The sequence below is a fragment of the Boleophthalmus pectinirostris genome, unplaced genomic scaffold (genome assembly GCF_026225935.1).
Source record: "Boleophthalmus pectinirostris isolate CB_2022bp ecotype Guang Dong unplaced genomic scaffold, ASM2622593v1 HiC_scaffold_3, whole genome shotgun sequence".
Lineage (NCBI taxonomy): Eukaryota > Metazoa > Chordata > Actinopteri > Gobiiformes > Gobiidae > Boleophthalmus > Boleophthalmus pectinirostris.
The window spans coordinates 24321837-24343996 of record NW_026571299.1 but is presented as its reverse complement, the minus strand read 5'-3'; the positions used below and the strand labels follow the sequence as shown (position 1 = coordinate 24343996).

General features: G+C 40.0%; 1 protein-coding gene across 1 annotated transcript in view; it reads left to right on the top strand.

Annotated features, from left to right (window-relative positions):
* Positions 1-22160, top strand: part of LOC110171260 (low-density lipoprotein receptor-related protein 1-like) — a 363394-nt gene that overhangs the window by 223266 nt on the left and 117968 nt on the right. The window contains exons 24-27 of the mRNA XM_055160387.1: positions 2255-2452; positions 17283-17487; positions 19050-19214; positions 20965-21209. Of these exons, the coding sequence (XP_055016362.1) occupies positions 2255-2452; positions 17283-17487; positions 19050-19214; positions 20965-21209 (813 nt within the window). The remainder of the gene's footprint in view (positions 1-2254; positions 2453-17282; positions 17488-19049; positions 19215-20964; positions 21210-22160) is intronic.

The window sequence follows — 22160 nt, the reverse complement described above, 5'->3', positions numbered from 1 at the left end:
AGCTGCGTGCGTCTCTCTATCACGTTTACCATACTGTACGGCAGAGTCAATACCAACTGTCACGTAATAGACTCATTAATCGAAAGTAATTATCACTGGGGAAGTTAGTTAGCAATGGAAGTGTAATATATATGGATCAATGTTGTCCATGTCATTGTCAGAAGGCTTTTCTTTGAAATAACAAGCCATTAAGACATGCAGTGTTGTGTGAAACTGGTTACTGGCCCGGATTCACAACATTTGTAGCATAGTGAACGGTTTGGATTGACAGTATAAGTTGCTTTTATATTTAAGTACTTATAACATATTTCAATAATTCTAACTGAAACGCAATGCACCAAACTTTGACTGTCTTAAACATGTGAAAAACAGAACAAGATCATTTTAAACAGTTGATATTGGTCCAAAGTTATTCCTCTCCTACCTTATGCCAGTGCTTCTCAATTATTTTCTGTCACGCCCCCCCAGGAAGAAGAAAATTTCACACTCCTCCCTCCACAGAACCACTACCAAACGTGGACAAATCTCACCCTCTCTTTCAGTAGCCTACATACGAGAGCAAACGTAGTCGCGTCTCCAAAACGACTCCCGGGACACACGCAGTATAGCCAGACTGTCGCCACCTACTGCCTCCGCTCAATTTCATTTCTCTCCAGCGACTAGTTCAAGAATCAGAATACACTAGACAGTTTGCAAGAACCCTGGAAGTTGTAGACCGCGCACCGGCCAATCAGCTGTGAGCTGTGAAGCCATGACATCAAACTCGTTGCGCCTGTCTGGGTCCCTTTTGTGGTACAGCACAACAGTAAACAAAGCGGAATGTGGACGAATGCCAGACATTCTGTGTTGGCAACGATTCCCGAGATTGAAGATTTTAAGCTGGAACAAACAGAAAGTTTCGTGAATTTTATCAAGGGCAAAGATGTTATTGCCCTTCTTCCTACGTATTAGGTGCATTACATACATCACAACCAAATAGCAGTGATTGGTTAAATAAAAAAAGTAGTTTCCATGAAGTGAAACCGGCTGATGATGCAGGCTAGCAGCAGTATCAGCTCCTCTGCTCTTTGGTCGCCACCTTATATAATGCTAATTGTGCTGAATGATTGTTGGCAATATTCTGCATGTTTTCGCTGAAAAAACTCAAGGGGCTTATCAGCATGATTGGGGTGCAATGTCTTTAAGCAACGGCATAATTTATTTGGCTTCATCCTGTCCACTGCCAACATTTTTAGACACAGTAAACACACCGGTCTTTCCTCGTTTCCCGCCGTACTCACAGTGAAGCCGAGCGCTACATACAATTTACATACAGTTTGTTCTCTGCACTTCATATCTCCTGCTGTGTGCATTGTGTGCGTTTGCTCTCTGCAAAAAACCCAACACTGTAGCGCTAATACTTTCCGCGCACATTCTGACAATGAGAGTGTCACTGCCAACTGCTGCAGTGGATGTGCAATTACACTTTATTCTAGTATGCCCCCATGCATTCAGAGCATCCTAATACATTTATAGGTCCTTTTCACATCAGAGTGGAGTGGAGTAGACTTAAAGTAAAACTGAGAACAAGTAATGTGTAAAACTAAGAACAAGTAATGTGTAAAACTAAGAACAAGTAATGTGTAAAACTAAGAATAAGTAATGTGTAAAACTAAGAACAATTAATATGCAATTCCTGATTATTAGACAATAAAATACTTCATGATTAAATGACGGTAACCAGTGGACTAATTCTGACCTTAAGAGCTGCTTTTACAATAGATCTGTACTGGAGCAAGTCTAATTTTACTCAGATACATGTGACAAAATTGGGTACAGGACCCATAATTAATATTAATTTATATTTTTTTTCTGAATTATCATTTAAAAGCTTGTAATGCACTGCTCCAAGTTGTTGAATCTGTCTATACTATGGTCTGACTAACTGAAAATAGTTAACTTTTTAGTCAGATGACCTTTTGTCTGTCCATGGATGTTGAAAGCTTTAGTTATTTATGTTTTTTGTCGAAACTAGTTGCTCCTAACTGAACTTCACTTGTTTACCCATTGTTAAATTTAGTTTTGAGTACCACTAATCAGAATTATGGAGAATGAATGTATGTTTACTTTGTCCTCCTCTAACCCTCCTCTAACCTCTTGGGATTTATCTTTTTTTAATATAAATAAGTTTTTATTTTCTCATTATTTATAAATTGCAATATTTTGGATTTTTTGTATTGTACTAAAATGTGAATCTCATCCATTTTTCCTCCAGACCCCTTCAAACCGTTCATCATTTTCTCAAACCGACACGAGATCCGCAGAATCGACCTGAACAAAGGAGAGTTCAGTGTCCTGGTGCCCGGCCTCAGGAACACCATCGCTCTGGACTTCCACCTCAGCCAGAGCGCCCTCTACTGGACCGACGTCGTGGAGGACAAGATCTACCGCGGCAAGCTGTCCGAGAACGGAGGTGAGGCTTTCATAGTGTCTTACCTTAAAGAGAGGGTATTACGCAAAATCGACTTTAGGGAGCCTTTTGTAATATTTGAGTAATTTAGTGATCTCTCTGGCCCAACGGTGAGCAGTACAGGCCTGGCCAACGCTCCGCCCACAAGCCTATGTCACTTATGCTACCACGTGACAATTTTCCATAAATATGATACAAAACAAAACACTACAAACCTGACACAATGTGCAGTAGTTTGATTATCAGAATGCACGCTGATTGTGTTTGCTAATGCTATGAAGGGGATGTGATTTAGCATGGAGAGGAAAGGGTGGGGGCGGTCAGAGCGTCAAAATGGCAGCAATTAATAATCTGTAGAAGTGTAACAAAACTTCTTTAAAGTGTGACATGATTGAGGTTTTTATATTTTCCCCAATTATTACTTAGTTTGAATATGATAAAATTGTGGTCAATCTTGATCATAGTTTTACAAGTTAATTTGTGGGGGGAAAAAAAAAGTACACAAAGTAGTGGAGAGACTCCCTCTCTATGGCTATGTTTACACTGAAACGAATCACCGTATCGGAAATGATCTGTGTCCATACACATTGTTTTTGTGTCCGCAAGACTTCTCTATCCACACAGCTTTGAGCATATTTGTTTACATTTTACAGAAACAAAACTTAAAACCACATGGCTCATTTGCATAAACTAAGCACTCAAAAAAACAGCTCACTATTGTGCGCTGATGCGGTTAAGCTTCTGTTGGACTAAAGGACACGACTCAGTGGAATATGAGTGTTCTTTCTGTGACAGAGGGGTGTTCTGCTGATGGTGAGTCTGTTCTGTGCTTTTATTGCATTGGAGATGGCTCATATTAAACTCTTCAGAGATTATATTCTAGTCTCTTAGCGTTTTGGTGGTGAATTACTTCGCGGCGCATAGACCTACATCTGCGTATCAGCGTTTTCAGGTGTCCACACAGTGCCGGATCAGATCTGCTGGCAGCATCAGATCGTTCTGTCTCTGGAACCGTTTTCAATCGGATTAGTGTGGATGAACACTGAATCCACAACCAAAACGTCTTGAATACATACTAGTGTGGACAGGACCTACGTCATCAATTCGTAGAATTATTTCTACGTATGTCACATCTGCTGGCCATGTTCAACCAGGAAGCAGTGGCGGTTCAAGGATTTTTCTGAAACAGGGGCCATTAAGGGGCCACGTGTTACATTCAGGGGCCAAGTACAGGGAACATCCAAGCACATAAAGGATTAATTCAATGCGCTGCAAATACAAGTATAGACAGTACAAAAAAAAAAAAAGAAGCCCTCCACAGGTCTGTTTCTTCTCCCATTAAGTTGTATTGACACAATAGGTCTACTGCCACCAAGAGTTTGGGGGTGGAACTGCATCAGTGATCATTGAATTCTCCGGTTGGTCTTCTCATCAGTTGATTGACAGAACAGGGGCACTTCAGGGGCCAATCAGGTTAGAGGTACTGTGGCTCCTCCCCTAGAACCGCCCCTGCCAGGAAGTAAAAAAGGAAAATAAAAACTTGAACTAGGAAAGATTCCTTGCAGTCTATTGAAAAATGAGCTAGTTCTGAAAAAAAATTATTGGTGGCGTTTTGAAAGATGAGAACCATATGGAAGCAATGTCCTGCGACAGTCCTCTTAGCTATGTAAGCATTTACCCGGGTGAGGACCATATGGAGGCAGCCAACTGTCCCTGTGTCATTACTTTAAATCAGGTACAGAATCTCAAACTATAATCTTGTCTTGTTTTTCTCATATATTCAGAGTCACAGTGGTTAAGCTGTTATAACTTTCACCCACCAACCAGAAGGTCAGTGGTTCAATCCCAGATCCAGATATTGCACACTGTTGTCGTGTCCTTGGGCAACATAGTTCACCCATTTATATTGCTTTCAAAAACCTTCAAAAACCTGCATCCTAATAGTGAGCAGACTTGCATCTCCTCAGATCTGACCTGTAACTGAAATATTCTTCTTGTTTTTGTGGGGATAGATTCCACTTAATACAATTCTGTGAAAAGAAAAAAAATCACCATGGACACAAGCAGAAAAGTTGTCCCGATCACATTTTTTTCCCCCCGAGTCAATTGATTTTGAGTATCTGCCAATACCGAGTCCCGACTGATACTTCAATAAAACATTATGAAATGCACTAAGAGCAAAGAATCAGATCCAGGATGTATAGGGGATCAGATTGTGGTGATTTCAATGTGTAGTATTTGGGCTGAACTTAGTGTGAAAAATCAAATGTCCAAAAGTTTAATTTTGTTAACTTTTCTAACCATTCACCATCATTGTTGAAAATCTTGACTTTTCACAGTCTGGTCTTGAAATGTGTAACTTAGTAAACTTAATGAACTGAACAAAACAGGAACCAGACCAGAATCAGATCAGACCTGAGACTCGACTCTGCACAGTCTACAGTTTGTATATTTGATATTATATCGAAACCTGTGCATTACATTTGAAACATTTAGGCCTGTCTATGATCTCCAAATAATACAAAATCTTACCAAATAAAAACGAGATGACAGAAGCCCCACAGCCTCTGTCCCCCGGCTTTCCCCACATCCACAAACCCACAGCGGAGCGCACCGCAACATTGGTCCCACCGCTCAATAGACACTCCACGCCGCTGCACGAACCCTCTCCGCCAAAAGCGTCAGCTCCGGTGCGCAACATGCGCACGTGCGATGACGCCATCGGCTGCGCAGGTGTGAACACAAGCCACTAGGTGCTGGGACAGACAGTCGTACTAACTGAATGTCCCTGAGCAAATCCCACGCCTCAGTTAAAAAAATAAAACCTGTTGTGTGCTGTGTGTCCTGTGTGCGCTGTGTGTTATATACGTATATTATTTATCTGATGCCTGATCGGAACATAATGTCCGAGTCCGGATCGAGTCTGTAGTCACGTGATCGGCGCCGATTTCTGATCATGTGATCAGATCGGGACAACCCTAAGAAAAGTTACATAGTGCACCTTTAGATTGTGTTGTGTTGTAGGTGTTCCTTTTTGCGATGCAAACTCAGTATCTCTGCAGAAGTCTGTTTTTTTTGTCGTTATAATCTGTACTTTAAAATCACATTAATCCTTTGCAGATTAGTCAATGCCATTTAAGAACACGCATAATTATTTTCCTAAATGAAAAGTGTTTTTAGTTCATAATTTATTCAGGCAGTGGATTACTTAGTTGTCCTCACTTGCTATTAGGATAATGAGATTTTAGTTGAGTCAGGATTTCAAAACAAGCCCCGGTGTCTCTGTGTAAACCGTTAAGTGACTGAAGCTGCCGCCTCTTGAAGCTTTTCTGATTGTGTTCACTTCAGAACAGGACAAATGAATGAAGCATCTATTATACTGTTCTGAATGTAGTGTTTTAATGTGCTGTCTTTAACAAAGCTGATTGAAAACACAGTGACCAGTAGCTCCACTATAAAGGCCAGATATTACACTGTTTTCTGTGTTCTGTTGTTTCCTCATTGCACACAGACCTGGAGTTGTGTTTTATTTCATTCACATGCATTTAACACACAAATCCCGCACATTTAGGATTCTCTCAAACAGAAAATACTCTGTTCCACCATGTGATGTCATGTAGTAATACAGGAAGTGCTCCACTGTGTTCTGAAATTCCATGCTCCTACAAGAATCATGGATAATTTCAGTCCTTGAATTGCCAATCTCTGCTGAATAAAAGGGAAAATGGAGCTGTTAACTTTAAAACTACCACTGGAGGTGATACAAAGCACGTAGACAGACTAATAATAAAAGATTACTCAGACGTGGGTGAATGAAACAAACACAACTCCAGGTCTTTTTTTGAGGAAGTAACAACATTACAACATGAGTCAAAGCTCACAAGAATCAATGTTGTGTAATACAAGATTTTAAAATGCATTTTCCTTTTACGCTAAAATATTTTACTCCTAAATGAAACATGAATATCAAATGAACCATCCTAGTTTGTGTATCTCTTTTTGACTCTCAGAGACACTTCACATTGCAGTATTTGAGCAAATACTGTACACACACTGATACTAGGACTAGAGGTGGGGACTTGCAAGTCGTGACTTGGATTCGAGTCAGACTTGAGTCACTGTTTTTAGGCCTTGAGACTTGATAAAATGAACAAAGACTTGGGACTTGACTTGGACTTGAAGGTCAGTGACTTGGGACTCAGACTTGAGGACTTGATGAATAAATAAATAAATAAATGTTTTTAGAATATACTTTTTTCTCTTTACAGTTGATAAATGTGGAGCTGAATTTTACAGGAACAAACTGGAACATGTCCCTCCCACTTCTGTTTGTTGCTTTGGATGGAACTGAAGTACTGTGATGTGGTATCCACAAATGTACAGTACAGTACAGTACAATACAGGACAATGCAGTACAATACAGTAATATACAGTAATATACAGTACAATACAGTAAAACAGAGTGACCTGCAGAGAACATGATCCTTCCATTTCCATGCAGACAACACGACAAAATAACTGTTATTTAAAACTTTTACATCTGAACTCTTTCTGTTCTGACTGTAATGATTCACACTAAGATCTCTTCAAGACATTCAAAAAGGAAAAAAAAATTGCATTTCAACAACCACTTTTGGGCAAGTGACTTCAAAACTGTAATGTGTTATTTGTGACTTGTTCCTGTCATTTCAAAGTATTTCATTACATTACAATATTACTGCATTTAAAATGTAAGACATTACTCTACTATTGCAGTACTTTAAGTTACTTTCACCAAAAGAACTGTGTGAAGATGCCGAACTTTTGCACAGTATATGGACTAAACCAGGACTAAACCAAGGACTGAACCAGGACTAAACCAGGTCTAAACCAGGTCTAAACCAGGTCTAAACCAGAACTGAACCAGGACTAAACCAGAGTTGAACCAGAGCTGAACCAGGACTAAACCAGGTCTAAACCAGGACTAAACCAGGACTAAACCAGGACCAAACCAGGACTAAACCAGGACCAAACCAGGACTAATCTTGGACTAGGACTTGGAATCTAGTTCCTCCTCTGAGAGAACACTGAGCCTGTGGAGCAGGGTGTCCGCAAAGCACGATCGGTCATCAGCTGCTTTAGCCCCATGGAGCGTGGAGTTCTGCGTCAGTCCTTTCGTCCACAATTACTCGACGGTCTACATCGGTGCACCTTTGGGCCCCTCCCAATATTCGGACCCTTAACAATGACGTTTCACCGCTGCTGATATCGTGGTGACTTTAGTGAATTTGTATAAAGAAAAAACAAAAACCCACCACTTTAATCCAGGTTAAAAATGTACATTACAAACATTTGTACTGAGTCAAATATTAAAATTTTTTCCCTGCGTTACAGCAAAAAGCAACGTATTACAGTAATTCTCTACTTTTATAACGCGTTACTCCCAACACTGATAACAGGAATTTCATTGTAATTCAGAAATCCCTTGTTGAACTACTTGAAAGGAGGCGGTTTAGTAAATATCTATGTAAAAATGCATAGTTATTTGTAGATTATCCTGCAATAACCCTCTTTATTTCTGCCTGACGTTGGAGTCTGTGTTTTCAGCTCCACACTGGCCCTGGTTGTTTTTCTCTGTGGTCTCTGGTGTTCTGGAGGCACGCTCTGTAATGACTCATCCTGATAATTAGTTGTGTGTGTGTGATTAGAGAATTAAAGAGCCGTTCCTCGCACACCTCGTTCACGCCGCTCCGCTGTGAGTAAACAAGGCGTACGAATAATGTTAACGAGTCTGACCCCCGCTCGAACGCTGACCCTATCTCGCAACGTAAAAACACAACTAACTCTTCATCCTGTACCTTTTACACTCTCTATAAACAACACACTATAATCATTCTGTGTTTCTGCACTGACCTCTAGTGTCGGTCCGGGACATTAGGCCACTGGCTCTGGAACTTTTCTACTTCTTGGAAAATATTTGCCTTTCTTGCCCTGGGTTAACCTCGCGCTGCAGGGTGGATTCTTGTAATATTTTGAAGTTCACAATCTTGGCAGATGGTATGGAAAAAGAAGATTATGATTTTTTTTAGGGATTTGAGTTTGATTTGTTGATTTGTTGGTCAAAATTTGTATCAGTCGACAAATAATTTTATTTGTAATTTAGCTTTTTATTTGATGATAAAAGGAGAAGTGATTCAGAGAGAGAGTTACCTGAAAAAAAAAGATCAAACACAGATTCAACTCGTGACTCACAAGTTTAATCCGTCTTTATTTACATGCATTGTTTCCAGGTTTTTTCTTTTTTCAACATAAATAGTTTTTGCGTGAACTCCCCCTGCAGGTGTAGTCTTGTGAGTGCAATCTGGGTCAGATACACAAATAGTTTTACAGAATAGTTTTGAGAGATTTTGCCACGCACTCTTTAATTGACCAAGAATTTTGTATTAAAACAAAAACAGTAGACTTCGGGTATAGAGTAGACATGGGACGATATTGAAATTTGGTGTCATTGTGATTATCATGGTTAAAAATTGTTTTGAATATGAATAATTTGAACTTTAATGTTATGAACACGCTCCATATTTAAATAGTTCTAGTCTTGTACTTTGTTATAAGTGAAAACAAGAATGATCCAAAAGAAAACATCATGGATAAGTTTTTTGTTTTCTGCACATTCTGGTGATGAAATGATTATCTTTATTGGCGATTATCACAATTATATCAAATGTACCACAAATGATTATTTGCCACGTTTAATTCAGAATAAAAATTATTGAATTCTGAATAAATATAAATTCAGCTTTTAAAAATATGAAAAATTATTATACTTAATTGCGAAGTAAGTGGGTGGTTTATTCCGATTTTAAAGTTGAATTAATTTATTCCTCGATCATGTAAACGTTTACTCTTCTTAAAAAGAATTCCGGTTGTTCAGCGCACTCGTTGGGTCGCCCTAAAAACATTTCTCTTTGGACAAGCGTTCCTGCCTCCTTAGGTTTAGACGGTGACGCAAAAATCTGAAGCCACCCTCCAGAGTGGAAAAAATGAATAGGCTCCACCGTAGTGTTTCCGTCTACACTGTCCAAGACACAAAACTCTGTTCAGATCTGCTCACGTCGTGTACACGTTTATGTCACATACATACAATACACAGAAACAAACGTCCCAACAAATGTACAGAATCTGCAGAGATACTATTAGGCTACGTTCAGACTGCAGGGCTTAATGCTCAATTCTGATTTTTTTGTGAAATCCGATGTTTTTGCGAGGTCGTTCACATTTCCAATTAAATGCGACTTGTCTGTGACTTCAGTGTGAACGGTAAACGGCCTGAAAGTGTCCCGCATGCGCACTGGAGGACACAATGACGTCAACCCCATGTGTCAACCGCAGTGAGCGTGCTCTGTGTTTACGGAAGTTGTCCAAATATGGTCGCGAGCATTGAGCACCTGGCGATTTTACAGTTCCGGTTTCCGCCTGCTTCAGCGCAGAATAGTGACGCTTGTCGCTTGTTAATGACGTGTAGGTCGGATGGATGCGCTTTGGCCGTTCAGACTGAAGTCGCATGTGAAAAGATCGGATATGTATCGGTTTCAGGACCACATATCCAAGTGGCCTGGGTCGCATTTGAAAAATTCGGATCTGTGCCGTTCAGACTGTCATTAAAAGATCGGATACAGGTCACATAGAAGGCAAAAAATCGGATTTGGGTCACTTCAGGCTGCAGTCTGAACATAGCCTTAGTGAACAGAGACGGATCTGCAATCACCTCTGTCAAATTCTGGATGCACCAGTTGGTCACAGGTGAGTCAGACGGATATGGACGAGACCTGGAGAACCAGTTGATGATGGAACAACTTGGTGGAAGGAGGAGCTGATAAAAATGCGTGGTGTGAAAACTTCTGTATGCCCAAAGATGCTCTTGTTGCTTTAAGTGAATGGCACTTGGCACGCATACCCAATCCAATTCCACACATTGTTCTGTCACCGTATGCACGCAGATTTCCTCCTGAAAACACTCGTCTAAACGTAGAATAAAAAGTGAAGACGCGACACCACTTTTGCGTCTCCTGTTCAGACCGTCATCATATAAACGTAGCCTCAGTTTGTCTTCCCTTCTCCTCCTCAGCTGACAGTGTTGGGAAGGTTACTTTTAAAATGTATTCCCCTACAGATTACAGATTACATACCCCAGAACGTAGTTTGTAACATAATCCATTATATTATTTAAGGTGAGTAACGTAATCTGAATACTTTGGATTACTTGATTTGCTGTAGAGAAGCAAAGACGAGGAAATCTTCACATAAGAAGTTTTGTCTGCTAAAAGAAAATAAATATAAATAAATAAATAAAATAAAAAGCCCAGACTTTACTTAACCAAATTAAAAATATTATTGATAGAAGAGGATCATGATCTGCGCGACATGGTTTAGTCCTGTTAAATCCTGTTTTAGACCTGTTTTAGTCCTGTTAAATCCTGTTAAATCCAGTTTTAGTCCTGGTTTAGACCTGGTTTAGTCCTGGTTTAGTCCTAGTTTAGTCCTGGTTTAATCCTGGTTTAGTTCTAGTTTAGTCCTGGGTTAGTCCTGGTTTAGTCCTGGTTTAGTTCTAGTTTAGTCCTGGTTTAGACCTGGTTTAGTCCTGGTTTAGTGTCCGGCAAGGAGCGGAATTACAGAAAATAAAAGGGATACAGCCCAAAATATGAAAACAGGAAAATACCGCCGTTTAATCCATTTATTTCAACAAAGTAACTGTAATCCAATTTCAGTCATTGAAACAGTAACTGTAACCAAATACAGTTACTCATAATTTGTACTCTGATTACATAACACCGGTACCTGTAATCTGTCACTCCCCAACACTGTCAGCTGACAGACATAAAGTGTGATGAGAGAATTCTCCAGCTGCTGTGCAATTATCATCGGAAAAAAAAAGTTTGGATCATGTTTGTGTCCGTGGTGCAACGACAAACTGAGATGACAGAAAAGCCGGTAGCAGCTGAAGTGTGTGTTTTCTTTTGGTCGACGTAAATACCTTGGTGTTTTCCATGTAAACCTCAATTTGGAATTATTATCTCCGTGTAAACTCGAAGGAGAATATTTTAATTCTGAACTATATAATTCAGAACATCATGTAAACGTGGCCAGTTTGTACCATTTTTACCATGATAAATGATATTGTTGTTTAGTATAGTCTAGTATAGTGAGCACGGTGCCAGGATCACTACAGTTTTTATTCCGTGTTGATAGGAACAATCATTCCAGAGAGATCCACACTGAGAGTTTGGAAGAAAGACAGAGGAGCTGTGTCTGGATCAGAGAGAGAAAAGGAAGGAGGGGGCACTGCACACACACAGGCAGAAGGGAAGGAGAGAATTTGAGTTTGGACTTTTAGACAAATTTTAGTTTGATTTAAAGTCAAAACTTGGGAAACACAATTTTCAGTGCAATAAAAACAACCAAAATGAAAAATTCAGTTCTGACAGCAGGACAAAAGTTTTAGAAGGAAGAGGTTTCGCAGCTTCTTCAGTTCTGCTCCAATTTCTACCTGGACGACTGAGGATTACGCAGACAATCCAAATGAAAAAAATAAAATAAAAATAATAATAATAATCAAAAGGACTGGGGCTTTAAGAAGAACTACATTTTAAGTACTCTTATGTAAAAGTACAGATACCAGAGCAGAAAAATACAAAAACTATCACATGAAAAATCTACTTAAAGCCGCATTGTTTAACTGTTGTGGTGGAGTGACCGTCAAATGGAGACGTTATTGCTTTGTCCGGAATGTTTCACAGTATGGCATTAAACCTTTCTATTTTCATGGAGACCAAACTAGACCAAATTACAGGTCAGATCTGTGGAGAGGCGACCCCGCTCGCAGTCAGAATACCTGTTTTTCTTAGTATTTTTGAGCAATAAAGCTGCCTATAACTGAATAAATTTAAACAGTGTTGGGAAGGTTACTTTTAAAATGTATTCCCCTACAGATTACAGATTACATGCCCCAAAATTTAGTTTGTAACGTAATCCATTAAATTACTTAAGGTGAGTAACATAATCTGAATACTTTAGATTACTTAATTTGCTGTAGAGAAGCAAAGACTAGGAAATCTTCACATAAAATGTTTTGCCGGCTAAAAGAAAATAAAAAGCCCAGACTTTACTTAGCCGTATTAAAAATATTATTGATAGAAGAGGAGGAGACATGGTCCTGTTAAATCCTGTTTTAGACCTTGTTTTAGACCTGGGTTAGTCCTGGTTTAGACCTGGTTTTAGACCTGGTTTAGACCTGGTTTAGTGTCCAGCAATGAGTGGAATTACGGAAAAAAAAGGGATATAGCCCAAAATTTAAAAACAGGAAAGTACCATCGTGTAATCCATTTATTTCAACAAAATAACTGTAATCCAATTACCACTCACTGAAACAGTAACCGAATACAGTTACTCATAATTTGTACTCTGATTACGTAACTCCAGTACATGTAATCTGTTACTCCCCAACACTGAACTTAAGGTAGTATTAAAAGTATACATTCAAGTATTGAAGTCGCTGTTTAAAAATGTACTTAAAGAGTAAAAGTAAAATTATTTCACAGAGTTTGAGATCTAATAAAGCTTCAATGTAGTGATTTTGATAAAGAACTTTGAGTTTTTAAAAATATATTTAATATATTTTTGTTTGCCCTAAATTACAAATGTGATAAAAATAAGCGGTCAGCCTTCACGACAGGTGTCCAACTATAATAAAAAAATACTTTTACTTTTCTAAGATTGTCTGTGGGGTTGAGATCTGGAGACTGGCTAGGCCGCTCCAGGACCTTGAAATGCGTCTTACAAAGCCACTCCTTGGTTGCCCGGGCAGTGTGTTTGGGATCATTGTCATGCTGAAAGACCCGCCACGTTTCATCTTCAGTGCCCTTACTGATGGAAGAAGGTTTTCACTCCAAATCTCACGATACATGGCTCCATTCATCTTTCCTTTACACGGATCAGTCGTCCTGGTCCCTTTGCAGAAAAATAGCCCCAAACCATGATGTTTCCACCCCCATGCTTCACAGTAGGTCTGGTGTTCTTTGACCTCAGCATTCTTTCTCCTCCAAACACCACAAGTTACCAAAAAGTTTTATTTTGTTTTCATCTGACCATAGGACATTCTCCCAGTCCTCCTCTGGATCATCCAAATGCTCTCTAGCAAGCTTCAGACGGGCCTGGACATGTCCTGGCTTAAGGACACACACACACAGGGGGACACGTCTGGCACTGCAGGGTTTGAGTCCCTGTAGGTCAGTCACTATGCCCCCCCATGTGGTTCTGGGATTTTTGCTCACTGTTCTTGTGATCATTTTGACCCCACAGGATGAGATCTTGCGTGGAGCCCCAGATGGAGAGACATGATCAGTGGTCTTGTATGTCTAAGAATTGCTCCCACAGTTGATTTCTTCACATCAAGCTGCTTACCTATTTCAGATTCAGTCTTCCCAGCCTGGTGCAGGTCTACACTTTAGTTTGTGATGTCCTTTGACAGCTTTTGGCCAGAGTGGAGTTTGGAGTGTGACTGTTTGAGGTTGTGGACAGGTGTCTTTTATACTGAGAAACAGTTCAAACAGGAGTCATTCACACAGGGAACAAGTGGAGGACAGAGGAGCCTCTTAAAGAGCAAGTGACAGGTCTGTGAGAGACACAAATCTTGCTTGTTTGTAGGTGACCAAATACTTATTTTACTGAGGAATTGACCAGTTAATTAAAAAAAAAAATCCTACAATGTGATTTCTCTACATTGAAATGTACCTATGATAAAAATTACAGGCCTCTCTCATCTTTTTTAAGTGGGAGAACTTGCACAATAGATACATCAAGAATCTCGGACTTCCGGTCATTGCACAGTGCATATTGGGAAGAATTTTCCGAAAAAGTGAGCATCAAACTGCCATGTTTGTTTTCCCAGTGGGATGAGTCTATTGACAAAGCTGATCTTTTCTAGTCTTTTGAACCATATCACTTTTGTTTCTGGTTCTGATATTGTCATATTTTAGCTTTGGGATTCGGACATCGTAATTGTGTGGTTGTTGGATCCTAACACCGGAAAACGGTTTGAGAAATTTGTTTGCAAACTCCGTAACTGCAAAAGGGAATCAGATCTACACACCTCCGTTCAAACTGTTTCCCTTCCCAACAGAATTGAAAAATAGTGAAAGGCGAAGGTGATGGGCAGGATTGATCCACAGGAAGAACCAAAAAGGAAACCTTTGACTGCCTAAATCATCCCGAGTTTGCAGCGAACATATTGTATGTGGAGCGCCATCAAAGCAAAATCCCGATCCTCAATCTCAGTTATGAATTTAAAGAGTCAACGCCAAAGCAAAAGGCACCAGCTGTTCACCAAGAAACACCTTCCACTGCAAAGAGACCAAGACGTGATGTTTCTGTAAAACCACAAGAACAAGAAAGTGCAGCTCAGTCTGTTTGTCTTCTGCACCTCTCGCTTAACAAACGGGATCCCGGTTTGTTGGTGCTCCACATACAAAGTGTTCGCTGCAAACTCAGGATGATTTAGGCAGTCAAAGGTTTCCTTTTTGGTTCTTCCTGTGGATCAATCCTGCCCATCACCTTCACCTTTCACTATTTTTCAATTCCGTTGGGAAGGAAAAGAGTTTGAACGGAGGTTTGCAGTCACACACATCTGATTCCCTTTTCCTTTTACAACAAATTTCTCGAGCCGTTTTCCGGTGTTAGGATCCAACAACCACACAATTACGATGTCCGAATCCCAAAACTAAAATATGACAATATCAGAACCAGAAACAAAATGATATGGTTCAAAAGACTAGAAAAGATCGGCTTTGTCAATAGACACATCCCACTGGGAAAACAAACATGGCGGTTTGATTCTCACTTTTTTGGGAAATCCTTCCCAGTATGCATTGCGCAATGACCAGAAGTCTGAAATTCTTTATGCATATATTGGTGGCTGACTAAATACTTTTTTGTACACCCTGTACATTTAATCCTGTTGTCTATTGACCTTTATGGACCCTCACTACTACAGTAATATTAATACTTTACTTCTATTACTACTATACTTGCTGTTATACAAAGAGGCAGTACTGCAGTTGTATTTATACTGTGGAGTTGTTTTGTTTGCCTCGGCGTTTCCTTTCAGATTTCCTTGATGTTTTGATTCTTTGTTGACGGTACAATTGTCAGAAGTGCGTGTACGTGTGGAGATGACTTTTTCAGCTGTGAATAGAAATGGCCTTATTGCACAGAAACAGGAGCTAAACAGTGAAGTGGAGCACAAATCCAATCTGGGTTAGAGTGGGGTTTGCCGCTGGCTCTGTCTCAGCCTTTCAAAGCTTTTTATTCTCACATTTCGTAATCATGTTTGAATTAATCATAAAGCACCGCCGGCAACGTTTACTTTGTGAAGCAGAAAGTTGAAATATTAGCATTAGTTTTATCAGCAGATTTAAACAAAGATTGAGCAGAGAAAAGAGGCGGTCAGGAGGCACAGGCTCCGAGCTTTAACACTGTCACCTCTCACACTCAAGACACACCTCCAGCCTCACAGGGCCTTTGCAAACACTGGAGTCTGCATGTTCTCTCTGTATCTGGGTGGAGTTTGCATGTTCTCCCTGTGTGTGAATGTGTGATTTGCCTGTTCTCCGTGCATCTATGTAGAGTTTGTGTGTTCTTACTGTGTATATGTCTGTGTGGTTTGCATGTTCTCAATGTATCTGGATAAAGTTTGTATGTTCTTCCTCTATGTGTGTGAGTTTTCTTGTTCGTTCTGTGTCTGTGTATCGATTGCATGTTCTCCTATTGTCTATGTAGAGTTTACATGTTCTCCCTGTGTCTGTGTGGAGTTTTCATGTTCTCTCTGTATCTGTGTGTGTGTGGTTTGCATGTTCTTCCTGTGTCTATGTAGATTTTCTGTGTTCTCCTTCCATTTGTGTGGAGTTTGCGTGTTCTCTCTGTGTCTGTGTGGAGTTTGCATGTGCTCTTACTGTGACTGTGTGTGTGTGGTTTGCATATTCTCCCTGTGTTTGTGTGGAGTTTCGTGATCTGTGTGTGTGTGTGTGTGTGTGGTTTTCATGTTTGTCTGGGTGGAGTTTGCATGTTCTTCCTTTGTGTGTATGTGTGTGTGTGTGTGTAGTTTGCGTATTCTTCCTGCATCTGTGTGGAGTTTGCATGTTCTCCCTGTGTCTGTTTAGAGTTTGCATGTTCTCTTTGTTTCTGTCTGGAGTTTGCATTTTGTCCCTGTGTCTTTGTGGAGTTTTGTGTTCTCTCTGTGTCTGTGCGTGTGGTTTGCATGTACTCAGTTTGTCTGGGTGGAGTTTGCATGTTCTTTCTTTGTGTGTGTGTGTGTGTGTGTGTAGTTTGCTTGTTCTTTCTGTGTCTGTGTGGAGTTTGCGTGTTCTTATTTTGTCTGTGTGGATTTTGCTTGTTCTTTCAGTGTCTGTTTGGAGTTTGCATGTTCTTTTTTCTGTGTGGAGTTTGCGTGTTCTCAATGTGTCTGGGTGGAGTTTGCATGTTCTCATTGTGTTTGTGTAGAGTTTGTGTGTTCTCCTTGCCTCTGTGTGGAGTTTGCTTGTTCTTTCTGAGTCTGTATAGAATTTGCTTGTTCTCCCTGTATCTGTGTAGAGTTTGCTTGTTCTCCCTGTATCTGTGTGGAGTTTGCATGTTCTCCCTGCTTCTCTGTGGAGTTTGCATGTTCTTTATGTTCTTATTTTGCTGATTGAAGCTATTGAAGGCCGTATTTTCTGTATTATTTTTTTTCCCTTGCAAATAGTTTTCTCCCTTTTAATGACGTCCTCTTTCCTTCCTCCTCTCTCCCCTCCTCTCCTCTCCACAGCTCTGACCAGTTTCGACGTGGTGATTCAGTACGGTCTGGCCACGCCCGAGGGTCTGGCAGTGGACTGGATCGCCGGGAACATTTACTGGGTGGAGAGTAACTTGGACCAGATCGAAGTGGCCAAACTGGACGGCACCATGAGGACCACTCTGCTCGCCGGGGAAGTGGAGCACCCGAGGGCCATCGCACTGGACCCACGGGACGGGTGAGGACGCCATTTTGAGGACTTTGGCGCCTGATGTAAACTGTATACACAAAGTTACTGTTAAGGGAAGAGATTTGAGTAACTTGTGAGTTGTAAAGAAAGACAGAATTTTTTTTTTTTTTTTTTACCGTCACTGAACTCGGAAACATGAACACTCAACACTAAGGGTGGAGCATAGTGACATAAATATTAGGTAGATATATCATTTGGCTGATATTGTCGACCAATATGGGCACTTAGAGACATATCGGCTATCGGCCTAAATCTTGCCGATCTGGACCGATAGTCCACGTGGGCATGTTATACCTCATTATACAGTCATTTAATCCAGTTACAGACAGATAAATGTTCTAATATTTGGCGCCACATCAAGTATTTATGTGCAGAGTCATTTGTCTGTGTCTGTAACGCTAAACTGCCCCTGAACACACCACGTCACTCACTTGTTTGTGCTTGTTTACACACACAGCTGCTGTCAACATTCAAGATCATATTATTTTTAGGGACTATTGTTTTGAGTCAGGATTAAAAGGACACTTATTTGTGAAGACTTGTGATCTGAGAGGTGCCTGTATGATTTACAAATGTGTTCGTTTTTGAAGCTACTTTTCGTTATTTCTTCATAAATGAGCAATGTATAGAGGTGTGAATGATCCGCATTTACCCATAATTAATTACTGTATTACTAAATATAAATAGCACCAACAGTTAAAGTTACAGTCAATGAATCTAAGTAGTTAGCATAACAGTTAGCATAGCAAAATTAGCATATGAATAGCAGATTCAATTTCAATGGCCAAAAACTTGTGAACTAGTTCATTTCAAACACAACAGACAATATTACAGGTGTATAATCATGTTTTACCATGTAATATTTATAGACAATGCTTAAACAAACACCAAAAAGAAACACCAGAGCTGAATGGTGGCCATTTTGCTGAAGTGAAGCCTGAACAACAACTCTGTTTAACGTTCTTCTTCTACTATTATTACTAAAGGAGTAAATTAAAGAGACATAAGACAGTTAAATACAGTAAACATAACACACGCATTTATATTTATGCGTTAAATATGACTGTAAAGAGGCAGAATATCAATAAATGTTGCATAAACAAACCCAGTATAAAATCCAGTACAGCCAAACTTAAGTTTTATAATCAATTGAAGATTTACAGTGAATTTTTACATCACTAAATATATCGACTTTTATATCGGCTATTGGCATCTCCAGCTCCCATTTTATTGGTATCATATCGGCCACAAAAAAATCCATATTGGTCGGATCCTAGTCAATATTCAAATTTTGCATATCTTCAATTCAAGTTGGAAAAAATCTAATTGCAAGAAGTTTCTGAATTCAATTCCCGACATCAGACATTGTATTCTGGTATGGAGGACTGGCACATAGATCCTCACATTTACAATTTCATTCAACAACTTTTATGTATAATGATGAATAAATCACTTTACTTTTACTGTTTTACTTTGTCTAATTGTAAAAAGAACATAATTGATATAGGCTGATTGCATTAAAAATGTTGATTCTTTTGATGTTTGTTTAGAATCCTGTTCTGGACGGACTGGGACGCGAGCATGCCCAGGATCGAGGCTGCGTCCATGAGCGGACAGGGACGCAAAACCATCCACAAAGAAACAGGAAATGGAGGCTGGCCCAACGGACTGACTGTGGACTACCTGGAGCGCCGCATACTCTGGATCGACGCCAGGTCAGACACAAGACGCACAAGACTGTTTCCATACAAGAAATACAAATACAAATGTTAGTGACATTATTTATGTAGAGTTATAGTTTAGATCCATTTTATTTCTATTCCTGGTATTTCCTATTGGAGGTGTCATGGCCTGGAAGTGGTAGTTTTACTCTAGATTTCACACTTGCCCTGGTTTAGTCCTGGTTTAGTCCTGGGTTGATCTATCTTTAGTCCCACTTATGATGTGGTGTTTGTACAACCCTTATTGTTCTATTAGTGTATGGCCTGCTTTGAGTTTGCATGTTTTCTGTGTGAGGGTGTGTGGTTTGCATGTTCTCTCTGCGTTTGGGTGGAGTTTTTATGTTCTTCCCCTGTGTTTGTGTAGGTTGCATGTTCTTCCTCTGTGTGTATGTGTGTGTACTTTGCTTGTTCTTTATGTGTCTGTGTGGAGTTTGTGTGTTCTTCCTTTGTGTGTGTGTATGTGTGTGGTTTGCATATTCTCCATGTGCCTGGGTGGAGTTTGCCTGTTCTTTCTCTGTGTGCGTGTGTGTTGTTTGCTTGTTCTTTCTGTGTCTGTGTGGAGTTTGTGTGTTCTCCCTGCATCTGTGTGGACTTTGTATGTTCTTCCTTTGTGTGTGTGTGTGTGGTTTGCTTGTCATTTCTGTGTCTGTGTGGAGTTTGCGTGGAGTTTGCGTGTTCTACCTGTGTCTCTGTGGAGTTAGTGGGTTCTACCTGTGTCTGGGTGGAGTTTGCGTGTTCTTCCTGCGTCTCTGTGGAGTTTGCGTGTTCTACCTGTGTCTGGGTTGAGTTTTGCATGTTCTTCCTCTGTACATGTGTAGCTTGCTTGTTCTTTTTATGTCTGTGTGGAGTTTACATGTTTAGTTACATGTTTAGTTACATGTTTAGTTTACATGTTTACACTTTTGATGTGGTGACTGTGCGACCCTCAGTGTGTATGACCTGTTTTGATACGGTTTTCTGATGGTAAAATATTGTTGTTCTTTTTTTTTTTTAAGATTTAATCTCATATTATTTTAAGGAAGCATATTGGTTTAGAGGTCTGCTCCATTTCCTCACAGCAAGAAGTTTGATTTCCATAGTGATGTGTTAAATGCCATACTGTGGATCATTTCAGGCAAAGCAATAATATCTCCATGGAGGCAAGCAGCTTTCAGAAACTCCACCAGAAAAGTGAAGAATAATAATAATAATGCATTGGATTTGTATAGCACTTTTTTTGGACACTCAAAGATGCTTTATGGGGCATTATTATAGGTTGCAGGTATTTCAGAGAGGTATTTCTGTAGCCATAGCTGCCTTGGGGTAAACTTACAGAAGTGAGGCTGTACATCTCTTCCATCAACCCCTCCAACCACCATCAACACTCACACACACACACCACATTCATACTGGTGTTGTCATGATACTAACATTTTCATACTAAGGAATAGGAATAGGACTTGATAATCAATACCAATTCCGGTACCACAATAATAATTTAAAAAACACTCTATCTTTTGACAGTAGAATGTGTATAATCCCTCAGTGGTGCAGGTAGGTTCCATAGTGTCCATGTGTGTGTACTAGTTTGTGTGCTCTTCTACTTGTTCTGATACAGCTCAACATCATTCTACAGATAGCTGCTCAAATCAGCATTTAGTTTTGATTCCAGTTTTACTCTTCTGTGAAATTTCTTTTGCTAACAAAAATATTCATTTTTGCAGTGTCAATTGAGTCATATTGAATTGTGTGCACTTTTTTGCAGATCTGATGCCATCTACTCTGCGAAGTACGATGGCTCCGGCCTGATCGAGGTGCTCAGGGGGCATGAGTACCTGTCTCACCCATTCGCGGTGACCATGTACGGGGGAGAGGTGTACTGGACCGACTGGAGGACCAACACTCTGGCCAAAGCAAACAAATGGACCGGCAGCAACGTGACTGTGGTGCAGAGGACCAATACACAACCATTCGACCTGCAGGTGTACCATCCCTCCAGACAGCCCCAGGGTGAGAACACATCCCAGTTCAGTTCAGTTCCATCTTAATTAAAACACAGACATTTACATGGACAGTCTGGTGTAATAATAGATTTTCTTCGGGTGTTTTGTGGAGTAGGTAAGTGTTTTTAGTGGCAGGATAACTATGGTCATTGATATGCACTAGCCTAGCACCAGCGACCTCTGCAGACACAAGGACTGGATGGAATATTTTAAAAAGTGTCTCCACACGTCTCCAACACTCTGGCTCACTAGGAAATGAGGTTCTATGTCCAAAATTCCAGACTATCCCTTTAAGAACACATAATGTCTGATGCATAGTTAGTAAGTAGAAAAAAAAAGAAGAACATTTTTATATACACTGTATGTTACAATGTGTACAGACAGGAACGCCAGCATCTCCACAACTTCGAGGTGAATCGGACATTGCTCCTCACACCATACACTAGAGCAGGCATGTCCAAACTATGGCCCATGGGCCAAATGTGGCCCTCAGACAAATTTTTCTTGGCCCTCAGGCTTCCAGGTGAATTGGCCCAAATTATCTTACATCAATTAAAATTTTACTCTTTACTGCAAGAGTATCTACCTTGATAAAGCTAATATTTAATATTTAGTGTGTGGTTTTAAGGATCTTAGCATGAATAAAGATGGCTCATTCTAACATGTTAAACATCCACATAGTTCATTTATTCACTGTATTCAGTCCCAGTCTACAGCCCTCTATCAGCCCTGGGCTTTATCTGTGTTTAGATATGTGGCCCTTGATGAAAAAAAATTGGACACCTCTGCACTAGAACTTGAATGATTTGATTGTTCTACACTTTAAAGAGTGCACCTTAGTTTAGTCTTAAGTTATTGGAAGGGACAATCATTTCTATGTAGCACTACAGTATTACATGAGTCCATAGCATACAAAAGACAAACGTTTTCGGGAGGAAATCTGCATGCATACGGTGAT